Source organism: Falco peregrinus, chromosome W (genome assembly GCF_023634155.1).
Source record: "Falco peregrinus isolate bFalPer1 chromosome W, bFalPer1.pri, whole genome shotgun sequence".
Taxonomy (NCBI): Eukaryota; Metazoa; Chordata; class Aves; order Falconiformes; family Falconidae; genus Falco; species Falco peregrinus.
Genome location: NC_073743.1, coordinates 11,475,837 through 11,493,897, shown reverse-complemented (window position 1 = coordinate 11,493,897; position 18,061 = coordinate 11,475,837). Strand labels below are relative to the sequence as shown.

Sequence of the window (18,061 nt, the reverse complement as noted above, 5' to 3'; positions counted from 1 at the left end):
TCAGACATTCTCTATCCTCCTCTTTTTTGCCTGTTAATTGCGACAAGGCAAAGGTTATGTGTAGCTGGGTGACCATGACCTGATTTATGTTATGATCAACTAAATGCTGAATACAGGAAAAAAGTCATGGGGGATATAAGGCAAACATCAATAAGGTGGTTAAGGCAATTATAATAAATCCTGCAGTACTTTTGAGCCACGGCCCAAAGTTTCCCAGCCGTGAGAAGAGACCAAAGGCATCCCGCCCCTGGCTCTGCTGCAGATTTTTGTTTAAGGCTTTTAAGTTTTGTATACTTTTGTGACTTAATTCAGAGTGGTCACTCAGATTCACATAACACATCCTATCAAAGTCTTCACAGTCGTGTCCCTGTACTAATAATAAAAATCAGTAGCAACTCGGTTCTGTAGCAAGATATGACTGACAGAATCAACATCTGTTAATAAGCCAGGAAAGAAAAAAAAAAATAGCTTTCGTAGTATTACTTTCTTTAGCAAGCTAGCAGCCTAATTTACTAAGCAAGTTAAGAACGTGTACTATTCTTACAGAAGAGACTAGAGAAACAAAAAAAATGTGTTATGCTGCATTCCAGAACTCAGCCTGAGAGTTACAGTCTGCTGTGAGTTCTGCATTATAATCATTTGAAACATGTCGGGGTTGCGATTGTGAAAGTTGCCTGTTTACAATTTTCCTTGGCATTATCATAGCTAGTTGTTTTAAAAGCAACCCTCGAGCTTCCTCATGCTCGACCTGTTGTTGCAAAATATTCTGAAGCCGATCAATAAAGTTAGTATATGACTCTTTAGGACCCTGCAAGACTGTGGCGAGACTCCCATATCTGGACTGCCTTAATAGCCATGTCCTTCATTTGCAAATAGTTGTCCCTGGGTTACCTTGCCTGAGTCACAGAATCAGCACAATTATTTTCTCCAGCCAAGTGCTCCTAGTTAACAGCAATTCCCCGATTAAGGTTTTCAGTCAAGGCCACTACACATAGCTCACAAAAATCAGATAACCACATCATATACTGTATCAGTTAGTACCATACAAAGCAATGACTTCCAATCATGCAGTGTGAGTGTATAAGGCTCTGCCATCACTTCAAGAAGGGACATAGCAAATGTAATATGAATCCTCCCTTCCCGCACTGCTTTGCTTAACTCTTTAACAGCCTCGTATTGCACAGGCTGCCACTCTCAAAGTTGATTTGTTTGACAAAATACTGAACATGCCATAGCGACTCCCAAAACCCATCACTTAACCACTTCTCACTTGCATTCCTGCCACAGATCCCCTGGACCCCCTTTCACCCTCCCCGAAAATACAGTCAATGCATCAGGGGTGGAAGGGGGGGGGGGGGGGGGGGAGGAAAAAAGTCTCGTTCCTTTTCTGGATCTTTCTTCTTTAGCCTTCAAGGTCCTTCACGGGCATCGCAGCCTGCAGCACCTGCCACAAAGCTCTCTACAATTAATTTATAATTCTCTTTCCCATTCTGCTTAGAATCCTTTTGGTGATGCTAGCTGAAAGGGAGCTAACACAGGTATGGTCTGGTGTGCTCTGCTTATACTGAGCATTGAGCATGTAATGGGGGTGCCTGGACACATTAGAATAGTGCATAAGTAAAAAGGTAAGTCAGTTATCCTGAATGACAGAACTAGTAAGTTAACCCCATGACAAAAAAAAACCAAATAAACCAGTATAACTAGGCCAAGGATGGCCATCATTTAAAAGCATAGGGTCTACTTTTTTGGTCTCCAAATATTGTGAAACACGTAGTAGGACAAGTGTTGAGGGTCTGTAGACAACTTTTCATTGTCTAGGACAGAGAATTGTGATGGCTGTGTTTTCCATTAGCAGGAGTAAAATAGGTACTAATGGATATGAGAAGCAGAAAAGTAAGAGGCATCTAGGGCTTGCTAGTTTTGGGCCAGCTTTCTAGAAACAAGCTAGCTGTCACAAAACTTAAGATTGCATCCTGTTACTAGGAGGGAAGAGGTGAGAAAACATAATGCTATAGATTCAGGAAAAAGGGGTAGCTTTGGATCTGGGTATCTCACATTTGGCAGTGTTTCTGAGATGTGCTGCTCCCAATGAAGAGACTCTGCTTTTCTTGCTGTCTTCCATATATAGGGCAAATACCATCTTAGCCTCCTTAAGACAACTGCCTCCTTAACATAGCACACTGTTCTGTCACCCCTAGCTTCCCTAGGGATGTTTCCCTGGCCTCCTTTCACAAGAATTTCCTAAATCATGCTCCCCTGGGAACCCTGAACACGGATCTATATTCCAAGGCTTCCAGCACAGTCCAGCTCAGGCCGTATGCCAGGGAGTTTGATCACAGCTTAGCCTGAGGGAAACAGTTTCCAGTCAAGCCCCATGCTGCTGACACCTTACCTCTATTTGTTTCTTAAATTTGGACTGATTCCTGCACCTCACCCTTCTTTTTCTCAGGTTCTTATTTGGATAAGAGGAGTGGTTCCTGTGGAGTAAGCTAAGCAGGAATTCACTTGCCTCTGTGTTTTGTGAGTGTAGCATGCTAAGGAAGATACAATCCATAATTAAAACAAAATTGTGCTGTTTTCTAGGAAGTACTTACTAGCTCAGAAGTTAAGGCATGAAAAACAGTGGCTGAAATTTTCTGGCAGGTGTTTCCCAGACCAGGCCAGATGGCAATACCTTATTATGGCTTTAAATTTTTATAAATAATCTTCTTACTGGCAGGTGTTTTCATAATTTCCATGAGTTGATGGCTATCTTGTACAATAATCTTTCTAGGTAGAGGCACTGCTTTAATTATTACATTTTGTGTAGATGCCATTTTTTTTTATTGCAAATACAGCTAGGTTTTTCAAATTGTTTTAATTTTTTCCCCTGCTGATTTCTCTGCCTTTTATTTGCAATTCATTTCATCGGCAGATGACACTGGATCCCATTCTGTTAGAGAAGGCTGATAAGGTTAATCTTTGTATCAGTATGGTCCACTCAACAACCATGAAGAGCGAAGAACGTAGCTCCAGGTAAGGTAGAGCTGAAGAAGAAGCCTTGTTTGCAGGAATACAGACTGATTCAAGATTTACGCAGAATCAACCAAATTGTTGTAGATGTACACTCTGAAGCCGAGAAATCTCGCAAACAAAGAACTCAATAGTCAGATGACTACTAAGCAGGTATTTGTTTATTCAGTGCTGGGCATGCGGGGCAGGGCAGGGGGGGCTTGGTCTCTTTACTGACTTCTGCTTTATACACTTATACATATTCATTAACTATTCGAGAGTGAGCGGTATTTTATTCAAAATAAGAGAATGCCTTCTTGGCGCTTGCACACTACTTCCTGGTGGTTGTCTGGGGGGGTCTTTTTGATGAAGGCTTGACGTCTTCCTCTTTATGAACTTTTGAACCATCCTCCATTGCTCATGCGCATTTGTTCTTGGCAGCAATCCAAACTACAAAGCTGGTTAGTACTAGTTTGTTTCTTCTTTATCTTCTTGGTGTCTTCTGACTGGCTTACACACACCTTGTAGATTAGGCAAGCACAAATATTTTGCAAGCATCAGCTTAATACTTTACAGACATAGTCAAACAAAAAAGTAGCTTCGTATCAACCCAGTGGTTCCTAATCCATATATGTTGTTGTCTAATGTCTCTGAAAAGGCTTCTGTATCCCATTGGAAACTAAGAGCCAAAAGTTGTTTACCTTTGAATGAGAAAGTCAGACTACTGGAAGGAATATGCAGTTATGCTGGACTGTGTTGTCTCAAGGATCCAAGACTAGTCCAACCTTATTTGGTAATGTCTTAGCTAAAGAATTAGAAGACTGGCAAGGTGAGAATCCCCCAGTTACTTTGTTACAATATGTGGATGATCTGCTCTTAGGAGCTCGAACTGAACAACAGTGTCAAGAAACAACCTTAAGTTTGTTGAATTTCCTAGGACTTGCAGTTTATAGAATGCCTCAAACAAAGGCACAATTAGTAAAACAAACAGTGATTTACCTTGGATTTGAAATTTCAAAGGGACAAAGGAGGTTGGGAATTGAACAAAAAGAAGCTATTAGCCAGATAGCTCCCCCACAGACAAAAAGGGAACTCTGAGGTTTCCTTGGAATAGCTGGATGGTGCCAAATGTGGATTAGCTGTTTCCACCTTAAATCCTGCTACATTGCTACCTAAGACTGATGAGGATGATTTATTACATGATTGTATACAAAACCTCCACTGAGTATATTCTAGCAGACCAGATCTGAAGGACATGTCACTAGAGGACCCTGATTGGACTTTGTAGATGTCCATCGAATCATTGTTAGAGGGTTGGAAGTTAACAAATGAATATTCATGTAATCGTGTATAAATCTGATTGTGGAAACGACCAAGGTGTTCTAGTCCACCTGTTGCAGATTACCTTAAAGTTTTACCAAATCTTTCTATATTTTGTGAAACAGCTATAGAAATATCTTGATTTTAAAGAGTTAATCTCCATGTTAGCTATGCTGCTTGTTATCTGAGATTGTGTTACTTGAAGTCCCTATTCTATAGACCATAATAACCTCAGTCCTTATTCTCTAGACCATAACCAGAGCACCTAGGTTCTATTGTGTATAGGATGAGTTATTGGACAGCTTGGCAAGGCCGATATCCAGCCGTCCAACTTGGCAACAAAACTTACTTTCAAGGTGTCCTGAAGTGAACTACCTTCATTATAATACTAAAAATCACACCCACAGGTCAAGAATGGAAGAAAAAAGTGCAAATGGTGAATTATCTAGTTCTGCTTCCCAAATGTCTTCTCTTGCATTTCTCTAGACAATAAAATAAACACCTCCCATCAGTAGGTGCATCATGTAGTAGGTCATGTTGATTTGGTCTTTCTTCTTAGAATGTCAGCAAGTTTTCCATCAGTTGCATCCTCCTCTTGCCCACAGTGTTTAAACACTTTGCAGCTGTGGGCCAGGAGGAACAGAACCATTCAATTTTCCAAGTAGAACTTGGAGCCTCCTGCTTGGTTTAGCTGTGAGGGGATCCATATTAAGTAAACCTGTAGAGGGGAAAGCAAGTCTCTGGATATTCTAAAAAATGGCTGGATGTTTTTTGAAATTAAATTTTCCATTTTAGATGGTCTCACAAGTGCCCTAGTATGTCATAACTGATCTTATAGAAAGATTGTGAGGATGTCTGAATGAAAGAGCTCTGTGTGAGCTTGCAGAGGGAAGGGATGTTCAGACATATCTAATGTTTATCTGATCTTTAAAATAACTTCATAAACCACTAAACATCGTTGCTAGAGGTGAATGTGTTGAGCCAGCTTGTATGCTGTATTCCCTACTCTCCTCAGAGCCCTTCAGTGAGCCACTGCCATTCTCTCTGTGCAGATGCTTGGGACTCCATTGTGAAGGTGGCATATGGCCGACCAAGTATTTGGCTGGATAGTTTGCAAGATCAATGAGCTGCTGGCTGAGAACATGCATCCTGAGGTGGAGCTGAGGGAAATAGGTGAGTTCTGCCTGCCTTGCTCCTGTTCTGTCCCCAAACGTACATCCCTCATCCACGATGTAGGAAAGGCACAATACAAGGTTTCACAGAGACTGCATTTTAAAAAATGTGATCATATTGGAGTTACTAGTCAGAAGCATGAAGTTTGTAGGGCCTCAGCCAACTCTGGGTAGTTGGTTGGTCTAAAGCAACTGTGAGACTAGTTCTGGGGTACTCTGGCTTTGCAGAGGAACTGGGGGTTGGAGTGGGATTTCTCCTAACTAGCTCTCTAAGGGGAGTTATGAGAGAGGTGCCACTGGTGAGTTGACTGGGAGTTCCATGTGTCACAAGATCTGGGTGATGGGAGATTTAGTTGTGTGTTGGGGCATGCAGCTATCTGCAGGGGTGGTCTGCAGGCTCCATGGTGAGCTCTTCTTCCCTCTTTTAGGTATCTTGGATATTTTTGGGTTTGAAAACTTTGCAGTGAATCATTTTGAATAGCTTTGCATAATTTAGCCAACAAGCAGCTGCAGCACTTCTTTAACCATGTAAGTCTGCTGTGTGTGGTGGGGAAAGTAGAGCACTGATCTATCTGGCATATGAAGGAGAACTTGGGGGAAAACAGGTCTATTGTCTGGAAGGGCAGAAATAATGATTAGTGAAGCAGGGTAAAGAGCAGCAATTTTCTCTGCTGTGGCAGAGGAGCCACTGGTGCAGGGAAGGAAGGAGCAGAAGGGTCAAGCAATGACTAAAGTTGGCAGAGCAGGGATGCTTGCGCTTTGAGAAGCATTCCTGCTTTATGCACCAGCATCAGTGAGTGACAAGCTTATGGAAGAGCATGCAGAACAGCAGTTTCATCTTGTGCCTCTGATGCCATGAATAAGAGCCACGCCTCTGTGCTTTGCTCAGGGTGGGAAGGAAGGTGGTGTTGTCTAACCAAGTCTTCTGGGTGCTCCAACCTCTGTTTTTTCTGTCTCGGCACATTTTCCAGCTGAGCCAAGCTGCCTATAGGGAAGAAGAGCTGCCTTGGGAGACTATCACATTCAACAGTAATTAACCTATTCTGGTGAGTGATAAGAGGACTGACAGAAGAGAGGATTAACATATAATAAGTTATAAAATAAAAGTCCTGCATCCACTGTGCAGCACCAAAGGACAGTCTAATGGCTTTACCTTTACCTATTGGGGTCCAGAGTACAGCAGTCATTATTTTATTGCAAGCACTGAGGAACACAGTGAGAGCAGCCAGGTAATTAATGTTTTGAAAATGGAGGCACTCATTTATACATTCAAATGGTAACTAAACAGCTTGTGTTCTAGGACTATTGCATATAACCTTACTGCTACCAATTTTGAAAGAAATGGCACAAATATGTTGGATTGATTGGAGATAATTTTTGGCACAGTAGTAGAGATGAAAATCGGGTCATTGTAATATGTAATTTAGTAATCTAATCCCACAGTTGTTGACTAAGTTATTACTTGTGACTTTCTTTATTACAAAAATTAACACCTAACATAGAAAGGAGAGTGGCAGACTGGAGATAAGAAAGGGAGCAAGAGAAACAAGGGGATACATGACAACAGGAGGGAAGCCTATTCAAAGGGAATAGGGGGAGAGCAAGGAAAAGAGTGAAGCGTAAACCAAAAGTAAATGAAACTTCATAATAATCAAGGAAAGCAGAACAAGAAAAGGCAAATGTCTCAGTGTTATGCTGCACTCCTGTGGTTCTAATGCCTCAGTGCCATCCTCTGGGTTTTGTTCCTCAGGATTTGCATCTGAATGGGGTGCATATGCATTTACAGAATTCACTTTTGAGCCAGTGTACATGCAGTTTAGCAGTTGTTCCTGGCAAGCTGTGGAGGTGGCTTTCACAGCAAGCCTGTGAGCACTGCTGGCCTTAGTGACTTGCTGCTCTTTCCCCTAGGTACAATATACGGCTGGGAACTTTTTAGAGAAGAACCGAGACACCTTGCCAGCCAATGTTCATGGCCTCTTCATCAACAGCATCACCCCCTTGCTCAGTGTGCTGTTCACAGGTAAGTCCCTCTGTTACAATAAGATATCCCACATGAATCAGGGCACACCTTAGCAAGAGCTAAGTGTGGAGATGAGGCTCATGTACTACGAATATGTTTCACAGCTGACAGCCTCAGGGAGATTCTGGGAAGGCTACAGTCTGGATTGGGGCTGCTGGCATATACCAAGCTGTCAGAGCTGTTTGTTCCCCTTGGTACCTAGGCACGATAGTAGGAATAGCCTTCAGAGGTGTTCTTCCTGTGGAATTGAAGGGCCACTGTATAGGCATAGTTCTGACCACAAGCTTGACCTTCTTTACAGATGCTAGTTACAGCAAAGCCTGCTCTTTCCAGGGATCAGTTTTTGGTTAATTGCTCTTTTTGCTGAAGGAGGATGTGTTTTCCCATCAGCAAGATCTCCTGGGATATACCCAGTAGATTTTCTAGCCAGCATCTTTTGGTTTGACTGTGACTGGAAAGCAAGGCAGGTTATATCTTCTTCCAGAGAATTAGCTCAGATGTCTTCCCTCAGATCAGATAGCCCATCTTCTCCAGGGCCAGTGCAGGACTGTCTCCACTGGTCCTTTCCGTATGCTCTGTTCTTGTCTAGAAATGAAGGTGGATGAAGCCATAGCTCCTAACTGTTCACACTGAAAATTGAGTGCTGTGGAGCAAGCACATGAGTGTAGAGATGATCCTTTTTGAACACATTTTGTTTTTCAGGTACAACTTGTTAAAAAAACTCTGAGGTTGTGCATTATTTCTCTCCCACCACTGCACTCCCTTTTTCCAGTTATTGATAAACCTTCAGAGTCTCCAAAACTTCTGTGAAAGTAAACATTTAAAGAAAAGTGGTTTTCAGCTCTTCCGCTTAGGAGTATCTTTCTTTGTTACCACTTCCTCACTGTTACTGAAGATACTTAGTCTAGTTCCAACTCTGAAAGTTCACAAACAGCAGAGAACCTGTTCTCAGTGCAGATTGGTTGTCCAGTCCTGGGCAACCGTCTGTAGGTGGCCCTGCTGAGCAAAGGGTCATCTGCCAGAGTCCAGATGACCTCCAGAGGTCTCTTCCAACCTCAACCTTTCTGTGTTTCTATTATTCACATAAGACCATTGCATCAAGGGTGTGCAAAACTGTCATTAGATCCTTCAGTAAATTCAACTTCCCTGAGTTTTTCATCTTGTCACTGAATTAGTTTTAAGTTATCTGATTTTATATAACCTCCTATGTTGGCTGCTATAGGTGAGCTTTCCATTTGCTATCTATACTTTTTTCTGCATTGTTAGATGCCTGTTGTTGATGATATTTCTTTTGAAGGTCATTTAGGGTTGTTCAATAATCTGATTGCCTTGTCTTCTCAGTGGCAGAAAATAATATTGCCTGGATTGTATGCTTCATATATTTGCATTTTCTACTCCCTTTCTTTAGCTCTTTCATTGTATTTCCAGATGGTGAAACGTAAAGTCCTGTCTGTGATTCAGTATTTGTAGGGAAACTTGTGTGTGAAGTGAGGTTTGAATGTTTAGACATGGTTGATTGTAAGCAAGGGTACAAAATTAGCTATTGTCTCTGTTCTTCCAGCCACTATCTCCAGGATGGGGACACTGATTCCTCATGTGAAAGCCAAGGTATTGCACTTCAGGTCCACATGACAATTGACAAATGATGGCATAGTTACCTGATATTTATTATTTAAGAAACTGGCTGAAAATATGAACAGACAGGAATTGGTTGAAAATATGAACAGACAGCAATCTGCTTGCAACAATTTCTCCTTTGTTTTTTTACAAGGTTTTCTGTTTGCCTCTATTGTCACTGGACACTAAGGGGACAGACAGGTTCTTTTAGGGAACTTTGGCAGAATGATGAGAGCACTAAGTTTTAGTTACAATTAAAGCTTTATTTTCCTAACAGCATTTTATGATTAGCATAGAATTTATAATCAGAATAACACAGGATTTCTATAAGCAGAATCAGTGCAGTACAATTTTATAAGTAGCATAGTACAGAATTTTATAGCACTGCTTAGCTTATGGTTTCTAATCACCCGGACCCTCTGCAGATTGGGTCAAATCTTAATACTTGGCTTGCTGTATCAACATAAAAATCATAATCTAGACTCAAAAATCATATAAAAGAATATGAGTCAGTCCTTGCAGGAAGAAGACGACCCACCTGGGTGTGATTCTATGCAACCTGCTCTAGGTGAACCTGCTTTAGCAGAGAGGTTGGACTAGATCAGGGGTCCTCAAACTACGGCCCGCGGGCCGGATACGGGATCCTCAATCCGGCCCCCGGTATTTACAGAACCCCCCCGCCGGGGTTTGGGGGGGGGAAACCAAGCAGCCGCAGATGACCTCCTGCCACTTCATCCGCGCGCCGGCCTCCGCAGCCCCCACGCACCCGCCGGGACCGGGCTGGAACCAGCGCCTCGTCCTCGACCTGCCCCCCGCAGGGGGCGCCTCTGCGCGGCGGGCGAGAGGCGCGGGCATCTCCTCTGCCGGGCAAGCTCAGTCGGCAGCCTCTGCACTGCGAGGTCCAGCCAACTCGGGCGAATCGCCAGAGCCCGGGCGCGGCAAAGTCCCTTCAGTCCCTTCTGGCCACCCTGTCCGGACTGCGCGGCCGGGCTGAGGAGGGGGGCGGCGGCATCAGCGAGGGGGGCGGCTCCCCCGTCTCTCCCTCCCTCCCTCCAGCTCCCAGGCAGGACAAGCAAGCCAGCACCAGTGGGAAGCGCGCGCACCATCATGTCAAAAAAAAGAAAAATTGACTCCGAGTGCGGGGTATTCCAAGAAAAGTGGACTTCTGATTATTTTTTCACGGAGTACAAAGAAAGAGCTGTTTGTCTGAATTGCCAGAATTCAGTGTCTGTGTTCAAGGAATACAATTTGCGTCGACACTACCAACCTCAACATAAAGATAAATATGATTCTTTGGTCGGACAAGTGAGAAAAGATAAAATATTAAGACTGAAACATGGATTGACAACTCAGCAAAATACTTCTGTGACGCAAAAGCAGCTCAATATATCATCACTTCGAGCAAGCTATCAAGTTGCCAAGCTCATAGCGCGCACTGGCAGAGCATTCACAGAGGGAGAATTTGTTAAAGAATGCCTTCTTTCTGTGGCCAAAGAGATGTGTCCAGAGAAGGCGCATTTATTTAGTACAGTGAGTCTTTCAGGAGCTACAATTACACGAAGGATTGAAGAAATGGGGGAAAATTTGAATCTGCAGTTGCATACTCCTCAAAAAACTTTGCTATTTCTCATTGGCACTCGACGAAAGCAATGATGTTCGTGATTCTGCACAACTTCTAATTTTCATTCGTGGGACAAATGATTCTTTCGAAGTCACGGAAGAGCTTGCTGCACTGAAAAGCATCAAAGGAACAACTACAGGAGAGGATATCTATGAGAAAGTTTGCCAAACTATGAATGATTTGGAGCTGGACTGGGGTAAACTATTCAGTGTGACACCTGGTGGTGCTCCTAGCATGGTGGGGTCCATGAAAGGAGTGGTTGCACGCATTAACAAAGAGATGGACAAACGCAGCCATTCACATCCAATAGCCATACACCGCATCATCCACCAACAAGCACTGTGTTGTAAATCACTGAAGCTGGACTCTGTCATGAAAATTGTGGTTTCTTGTGTTAACTTCATTAGATCTCACGCACTAAACCACAGAGTGTCAGGAATTTCTGTCTGAGCTAAATGTTGCCTATGAAGATATTCTGTACCACACAGAAGTCCGTTGGCTGAGTCGAGGGAGAGTTTTGAAACGATTTTATGACTTACTTCCACAGGTTTATGATTTTGTGCTTTCTAAAAACAAAGAAGTACCAGAGCTCAAAGATGCGTTTCTGACAGATGTAACAGAGCTACTCAACAATTTCAATGTCCAACTTCAAGGAAAGGGGAAGCTCATCTGTGATATGTATTCACATGTGAAAGCATTTCAAGTCAAATTAGACCTGCTCATTAACCAAGCAAAGGAGGAAAACTTCTGCCATCTCCCCACAACTCAAAACCTGTCTGCAGAAAAACCAGCAGTTGCATTCCCAAACAAAACATGTATGGATGTTCTAGAAATGTTGCAAAAGGAGTTTCAAATTAGATTTAAAGAGCTTCGTCTCCATGAACAGGACATACAGCTTTTCCGGAACCCATTTTCTGTTGACATTGAAACTGTTGATCCGATTTACCAAATGGAATTGGCCAAACTACAGACCTGTGACTCGCTGAAAGATGCATTCAAATCAAGCAGCCTTACTAATTTCTATGCGTCTCTCCCCTCAGAGACATATCATAATCTCAGGAACCACGCACTCAAAATTGCAACCATCTTTGGCAGCACCTATGTCTGTGAGCAGACTTTTTCCCGAATGAAACATCTGAAATCTCCAATCAGATCCAGACTAACTGATGAACACTTGCATCACTTGCTACGACTAGCAGTGACAAATATGGAACCAAAAGCAGGCCCATAGTTCACATTGAAATATTATTTGTTTTTGTTGATTACAATTGTTCTTCATTTTAAATACTGCATTCTTTTTCCTGTTTTTTGTGCACTACTACAAATAAAATATGAGCAGTGTGCATAGCAATTCGTTCATTTTTTTCCAAACTATAGTCCGGCCCCCAACAGTGTCTGAGGGACAGTGAACCGGCCCCCTGTTTAAAAAGTTTGAGGACCACTGGACTAGATGATCTCCAGGGGTCCCTTCGAACCCCAACCATTCTGTGATTCTGTGACAGTGGATGTGTCCCTGGCTACCAGGGGGTCATGGATCTCACTGTCCAGCAACAATCCAAATTCCCCACTTAGGGCTTGTAAGTGCTTGATTTTGCGGTGTTCTGTGTGATGTATGCTTCCCTGTTCTGTGATGGGATCATCAATAACACCTAGTTGGCCAGGTGCCTGAGACCTTCAAGGCCAGTAAGGAGGGGAGTAATCAGCCTGGTGCCCAGGAATCTTGAGGCTGGTAGAGAAGGGAAGAAATCTGTTTGGTTTGTCTACTTGGTTCACAGGACCTTCAGGGCCTGATAATGAGGGGAAAGGGGACTAATATGTGACCAGCTCAGTCACAGAGAATGGCCATTTGCCTTATAAAATGGTGTTAGTTATGCTAACCATATTACCAGGAGTTGGGAGCAAGGTGTACCAGTCACACTCTGCTGATATGTTTAACTTTTTTCCCTCCTCTGAAATTAATTCTTTCTCCTTTTTGCCATCTGCTTTCCAGCAGAGCTTTTTGGATGGCAATCAAGCACTCCTTCCAGGAGTAATCCTTTTGTTTGGGTCTGGTTTCAGGTCATATGAGGAGCAGATGACAAGTTCAACAGCACACGAAAGCAGTCTGTCGGAGCTCAGTTATAGGTAAAGTATTGCTGCCCTGCAGTGCCCCTTGAAATGAGTGCAGCGATATTTTCATGAGAGCTTTCAGCCTGCTAAGCATAGTTAAAGCATCAAGCATGTAGACAGGGTTTTTTTCTGGGTGCCAAGCGCAGCTGATCATGGTGGGAGTGACCCAGTTGTTGTCAGAGCCTGAAAAGTTGCTGTGAGGCGGGAAAACAGTTCTCGCTGCAGGATATTGCACACTGGGCTCTGGCAGTGCTTTGGCTTGCTGGACTGTTGATCTTTCTCTGCCCTCACCAGCATTCCCTGATGGTGCTCATGGAGAGGATGTATTCTGTCAACTTGCACTTTGTAGACTGTCTAAAGCTCAACAGCCAGAAGGAGCCAGGTGTAGTGGACAGCCAGGTGGTGCCGCAGCAGTTGAGGAAAAGCAGTGTCCTTTACAGGTACTTCTGCCACATCTCAGTGGGGAGAGAAAACCCCACTGAAAGGCTGCGGAAATAGCTGGAAGCTGACTGGTCTGAGTCTCTTCTTGCAGGAGAAAGAGTAGGCAAACTTTTTATGCACATAAAGGTTCTGGGTACTTGGTTGTTTTTGTGCCACAGACTGCTAGGTCCAGGTTTGCAATCTTAATTCTCTCCCATTTCTTTTTCATTAATGCAACAAAAGTTACAGAAGCTAGAGGGGGCAGATGCCCGCTCGTTGGAAAAAATGTTAGAAAATGCCTGGAAAGTATATAATAATAGGGGAAAGGTGGAAGAGATAAAACAGAAAAATGAAAAGCTGAAATATAGTAAGATACTGGCAGCAGCCATAGCCGAGGAAACTAGTAGGGTTAGAGGGCTGAGCCATCGGGGTCCGAGGGGAAGAAGGTTTCCTGCTGGAGCACTAATGGCCAGGATACCATTAAAAAAGGATCAGTGTGCTTTCTGCAAGCAGAAAAATCACTGTAAAAGGAAATGTCCACAACTAAGTCAGCAGGGCCTTGAGGAAATGCCAAGGCAGGATGTTAACATGATGATGTTAGACTCAGACTGAGGAGGACCAGGGGAAGAATCAGAGCTTACCCCAACAGAACCCCTGATTATTATAAAGTTGGAGAATGAGAAAATACAATTTTAGTAGACACTGGAGCTACATATTCAGTATTGAATACATGCAAGGGTAATTTGAGCAATCAAAGCACGTCAATTATTGGTGCCACAGGGCAGAAAGCAAGCATCTGTTTTTACAGCCTTTGAAGTTTGGAATTGGGAAAAGGCTGTTAACCCATCAATTTCTTTATATACCAGATTGCCCTATGCCACTATTAGGATGAGACATATTAAGTGAATTGGACGCACAAATTACTTTTGAAAAAGGGAGAATCCAGATCCATATTCCTGAAAATAAAGCTTTGGATGCCCAAGTTTTATGTTACAGAAGGAAGTCGAGTTACAGAAGAAACCAGAAAAAGTTGAAAACACTGTAACACCTCTTGTATGGGCTTCAGGAACACCAGGGCAATCCCAAGCGGTGGAACCAGTAATCATCCTGTTGAAACCAAATGCCAGGCAAGTAAGACAAAAGCAGTACCCCATTAAACTAGAAGTCAGGAAAGGATTAGAGCCATTAATGGAACAATTCATAAATTTTGGGTTACTAAGAGAATGCCAATCAGAATATAACACTCCAATATTACTAGTCAGGAAGCCAAATTCAGAAGAATATAGACTGGTCCAAGATTTAAGAGCTATAAATCAAATTGTGCAAGATGTCCACCTGGTGGTAGCAAACCCGTATACCCTCTTCACCACACTGAAGGAAACAGATAAATAGTTTACTGTATTAGATTTAAAAGATGCATTATTTTGCCTTCCACTAGCAGCCGTGAGTCAAGAATTGCTTGCTTTCAAATAGGAAAGCCCTAAGACTGGTAGAAAAACCCAATTGTGCTGGACTGTGTTACCGCAAGGATTTAAAAATAGTCCTACAATCTTTGGAAATCAATTAGCCAAAGAGTTGGAAAGCTAGCAAAGGATATATGAAAATGTCACCTTGCTGCAATATGTACATGACATACTGATAGCAACCAGTAATAAAGAAGATTCCATACAAATGACAGTAGACCTCCTAAACTTTCTGGGTCTAGCAGGGTACAAAGTATCCCAGAAAAAGGCACAGATCACTCAAGAAGAAGTAATGTATTTGGGATTTACAGTTTCCCAGGGCCAGTGTAGTCTTAGAACTGAAAGGCAAGACTACTTGTCAAATCCCAGAACCCAAAACAAAACAAGAGCTTAGAGCATTCCTCGGAATGGCTGGATGGTGTCGCCTATGGATAATGAATTTTGGACTCATTGCCAAACCTTTATATGAAGCTGTATGAGGAAACAGAAATCTCCTTGTCTGGACTCAGGAGTGCAGAGAGGCATTTACTAAATTGAAACAGACCTCTAGCTCTAGGCCTCCTGAATTCAGAGAAACCATTTGAACTATTTGTGCACGAAAGATTACATATTGCCTTAGGAGTGTTGGCCCAGAGACTGGGATCATGGAAAAAACCCATGGGGTACTTTGCAAAGCAACTAGACAACGTCAGTAAAGGATGGCCAACCTGTCTCTGAGCAGTGGCAGCTACAGTACTACTGATCCAAGAGGCCCGGAAACTGACACTTGGGCAAAAATTAACTGTATTTGTACCCTATGCAGTTACAATGGTTCTGGAACAGAAAGGAGGACACTGGTTGTCACCAAGCCGAATGCTAAAGTATCAAACTGTCCTTTTGGAACAAGATGATGTGGAACTGAAAGTGACCACAATCCTGAATCCCGCAGCCTTCCTCACTACTGATCCTAGTGGAAAAGAAGAACTAACTCATGATTGTTTACAGATGATGGAACAGATATACTCTAGCCAAGTGGACTTGAAAGATATGCCGATAGAAAACATGGACTGGAACTTGTTTGTACATGGTAGTAGCTTTGTGCAAAATGGGACCCAAAGAGCAGAATATGTGGTGTTAACTATCAAAGGGATAATAGAAGACAAAGCCCTATCATCCGATATGTCGGCCCAAAAGGCAGAGCTCATAACTTTACTAAGAGCGTTGGAGTTGTGAAAAGATAAAGCTGTCAATATATGGACAGATTCAAAATTTGCTCTTGGAGCGGTCCATACTCATGGGGCCATTTGGAAAGAAAGAGAACTCTCAACCTCTCAAGGATCCCAAATCAAATACGGGCTAACAGTCCAACAATTATTACAGATGATCAATTTACCTAGACTGGTGGCAATTATGCATTGTAAAGCACATCAATTTGGAGATAGTCCGGTGCATATAGGAAACTGAATGGCAGATAAAGCAGCAAAAGAAGCAGCTGAAAGTTAAGTATTGCTAGTCCTGCTAGAAAAAGTCCAGAAGTTAGGACCCAAGAGCCCACAGTATACACCAGAAGATGATCAATTGGCTACTTCAGTAAAGGCAACCAAAATCCAAGAAGGATAGTGGGTGGCTTCTTCACATCTGATCATGACTTCTGACTTAGATAGCTCCCCCAAAAGAGGGCAAAGACCCACTTGGGGAGCATGCATAGTTAGTAAAAAGCTTCAGTAGTACTATCTGAGGTTGCGTACTAATTTGCATTAGAAGCAAGAAACTTGTAACTAATCCCATGCATGAATGACAATGAATATGCAATGTACTATGAATATGCAAATACTCTATTGTATATAATGTGTACCCTCGAGTAACTTGGTGTACATGTTAGGAGAAAAAATCCCCCATGCACCCAGTGCTGCAATAAACCAATGTTGGCTTTCTAAACTATCACTTGGTTTAGAGAGTTTTCTTAGTTATGATTTCCGGTAATCCTAGCTGTACCTCAAGGAGCACTACATATTGACAGCCAGTTACTGAATGTGATTGGGTGATGGGGCTGAGAATGTAATGCAGAAATGTTGAGGTACTTTTATCCCCCTTTATGCACCCAAACACCCTGGCTGCATAGTGTTCACTTTGGGTGGAAAATTATTTATTTCACTTTTTTCCTCTCTTTCAGCTGTTTGGAGATACTGCAAAGTACAGAGCTGACAGGCTGTATATGTGAGTAGGTGTGGATCACTGTTTCTGGGAGTGGGAGGCCAGAACTGCAGAGACTTTAAACATGTAGACTGTTATCTGGTTCCCTTCAGGGAAAACTTTATGGCTGTAGGAAAGGCCTATCCAAAGGACGACTGGATGCAAGTTTAGACAGTGTTTCCCACTGCTTATTTCTCTCCCCAACTTCACAGAAAGTCATGACTTTCCTTTAAATATTGGCATCAGGAACAGCTGGCAAAGTATGTAGACTCGAAAGAGCAGCAGTTGTCATACAGAAAGGTGAGCACTGGGGCAGGAGAGTCCTTCAACGCTGATCTCAGACCAAGGCAAGGAAAAACTTTTCTCCAGTCCCTGCTCCACCATGTCACCTTTGCAGATGACAGAAAAGCAGGCCAGGCACCATCTCCATATCAAGGCCCTGTGGACTCAGAGTGCATATTGCAGATGCCCACTTCCTCAGTGCTCATTCTCAATCAGGGAGATGCATCAGGCAGTGTGAGGGAAAGCATGGGCACAGGAGTTCTGAGATGAGCAGGGCAAGCGTATGATTTGGCTGTGTCCCAAGGTCTGGCTAACCACCCTCTGGAGTGAGGGCTTGTTTGTGAGCTGAGGAGAGGGAAAAGAAGATGAGTGAAGCAGATCTAATTCCTAGTTTCAGAGACGGGCAAAAAGAGGTGAGGTTTCATTTCAGTTTGGGATTTTTTCTTTCCTTTCCAGGTAGTGACTTCTCTGGCAGCCTGTTTCTCCAGAGCAGGCACTCTGGGCAATTTGGTACTTCACTCTGCACAGGCTCCATGAGGGTGGTGCAACCAGGAGGAGGTGGCTGTCACCCTGACTGGTCCCTCTCTGTTGTACTTCTGTACAGGCTGTTGCACTGCTGAAGCATCTGAGCAGCTTCCAGCTATGCACTGCACAGTATGACAAACATCAGACTGTCACATGCTGTGCCTTGTTCTCATCTATGGGGAAGATGTGTGGGTAGTGGGAAATGAGAGGGTGCAGCTTTCAGTTCATGTGCTTTAGTACCTGGTAAAATAGGTGGAATAATTGTCACATTAAGGGGTAAGAGTGATGAGTGGCCAGGGGCAGAGGAAGACAGCCCTCCCGTTGAGTCACAAGGTTTAGAAAGGATCCT

At 43.1% G+C, this 18,061-nt stretch overlaps 1 protein-coding gene across 1 annotated transcript in view; it reads right to left on the bottom strand.

Moving 5' to 3' along the window:
* Nucleotides 1-18,061, bottom strand: part of LOC129783042 (collagen and calcium-binding EGF domain-containing protein 1-like) — a 57,802-nt gene that overhangs the window by 22,807 nt on the left and 16,934 nt on the right. The window contains exons 6-8 of the mRNA XM_055792706.1: nt 11,622-11,636; nt 10,309-10,344; nt 2,435-2,444 (exon numbers count right to left, since the gene is read on the bottom strand). Coding sequence (XP_055648681.1) covers nt 2,435-2,444; nt 10,309-10,344; nt 11,622-11,636 — 61 coding nt within the window. The remainder of the gene's footprint in view (nt 1-2,434; nt 2,445-10,308; nt 10,345-11,621; nt 11,637-18,061) is intronic.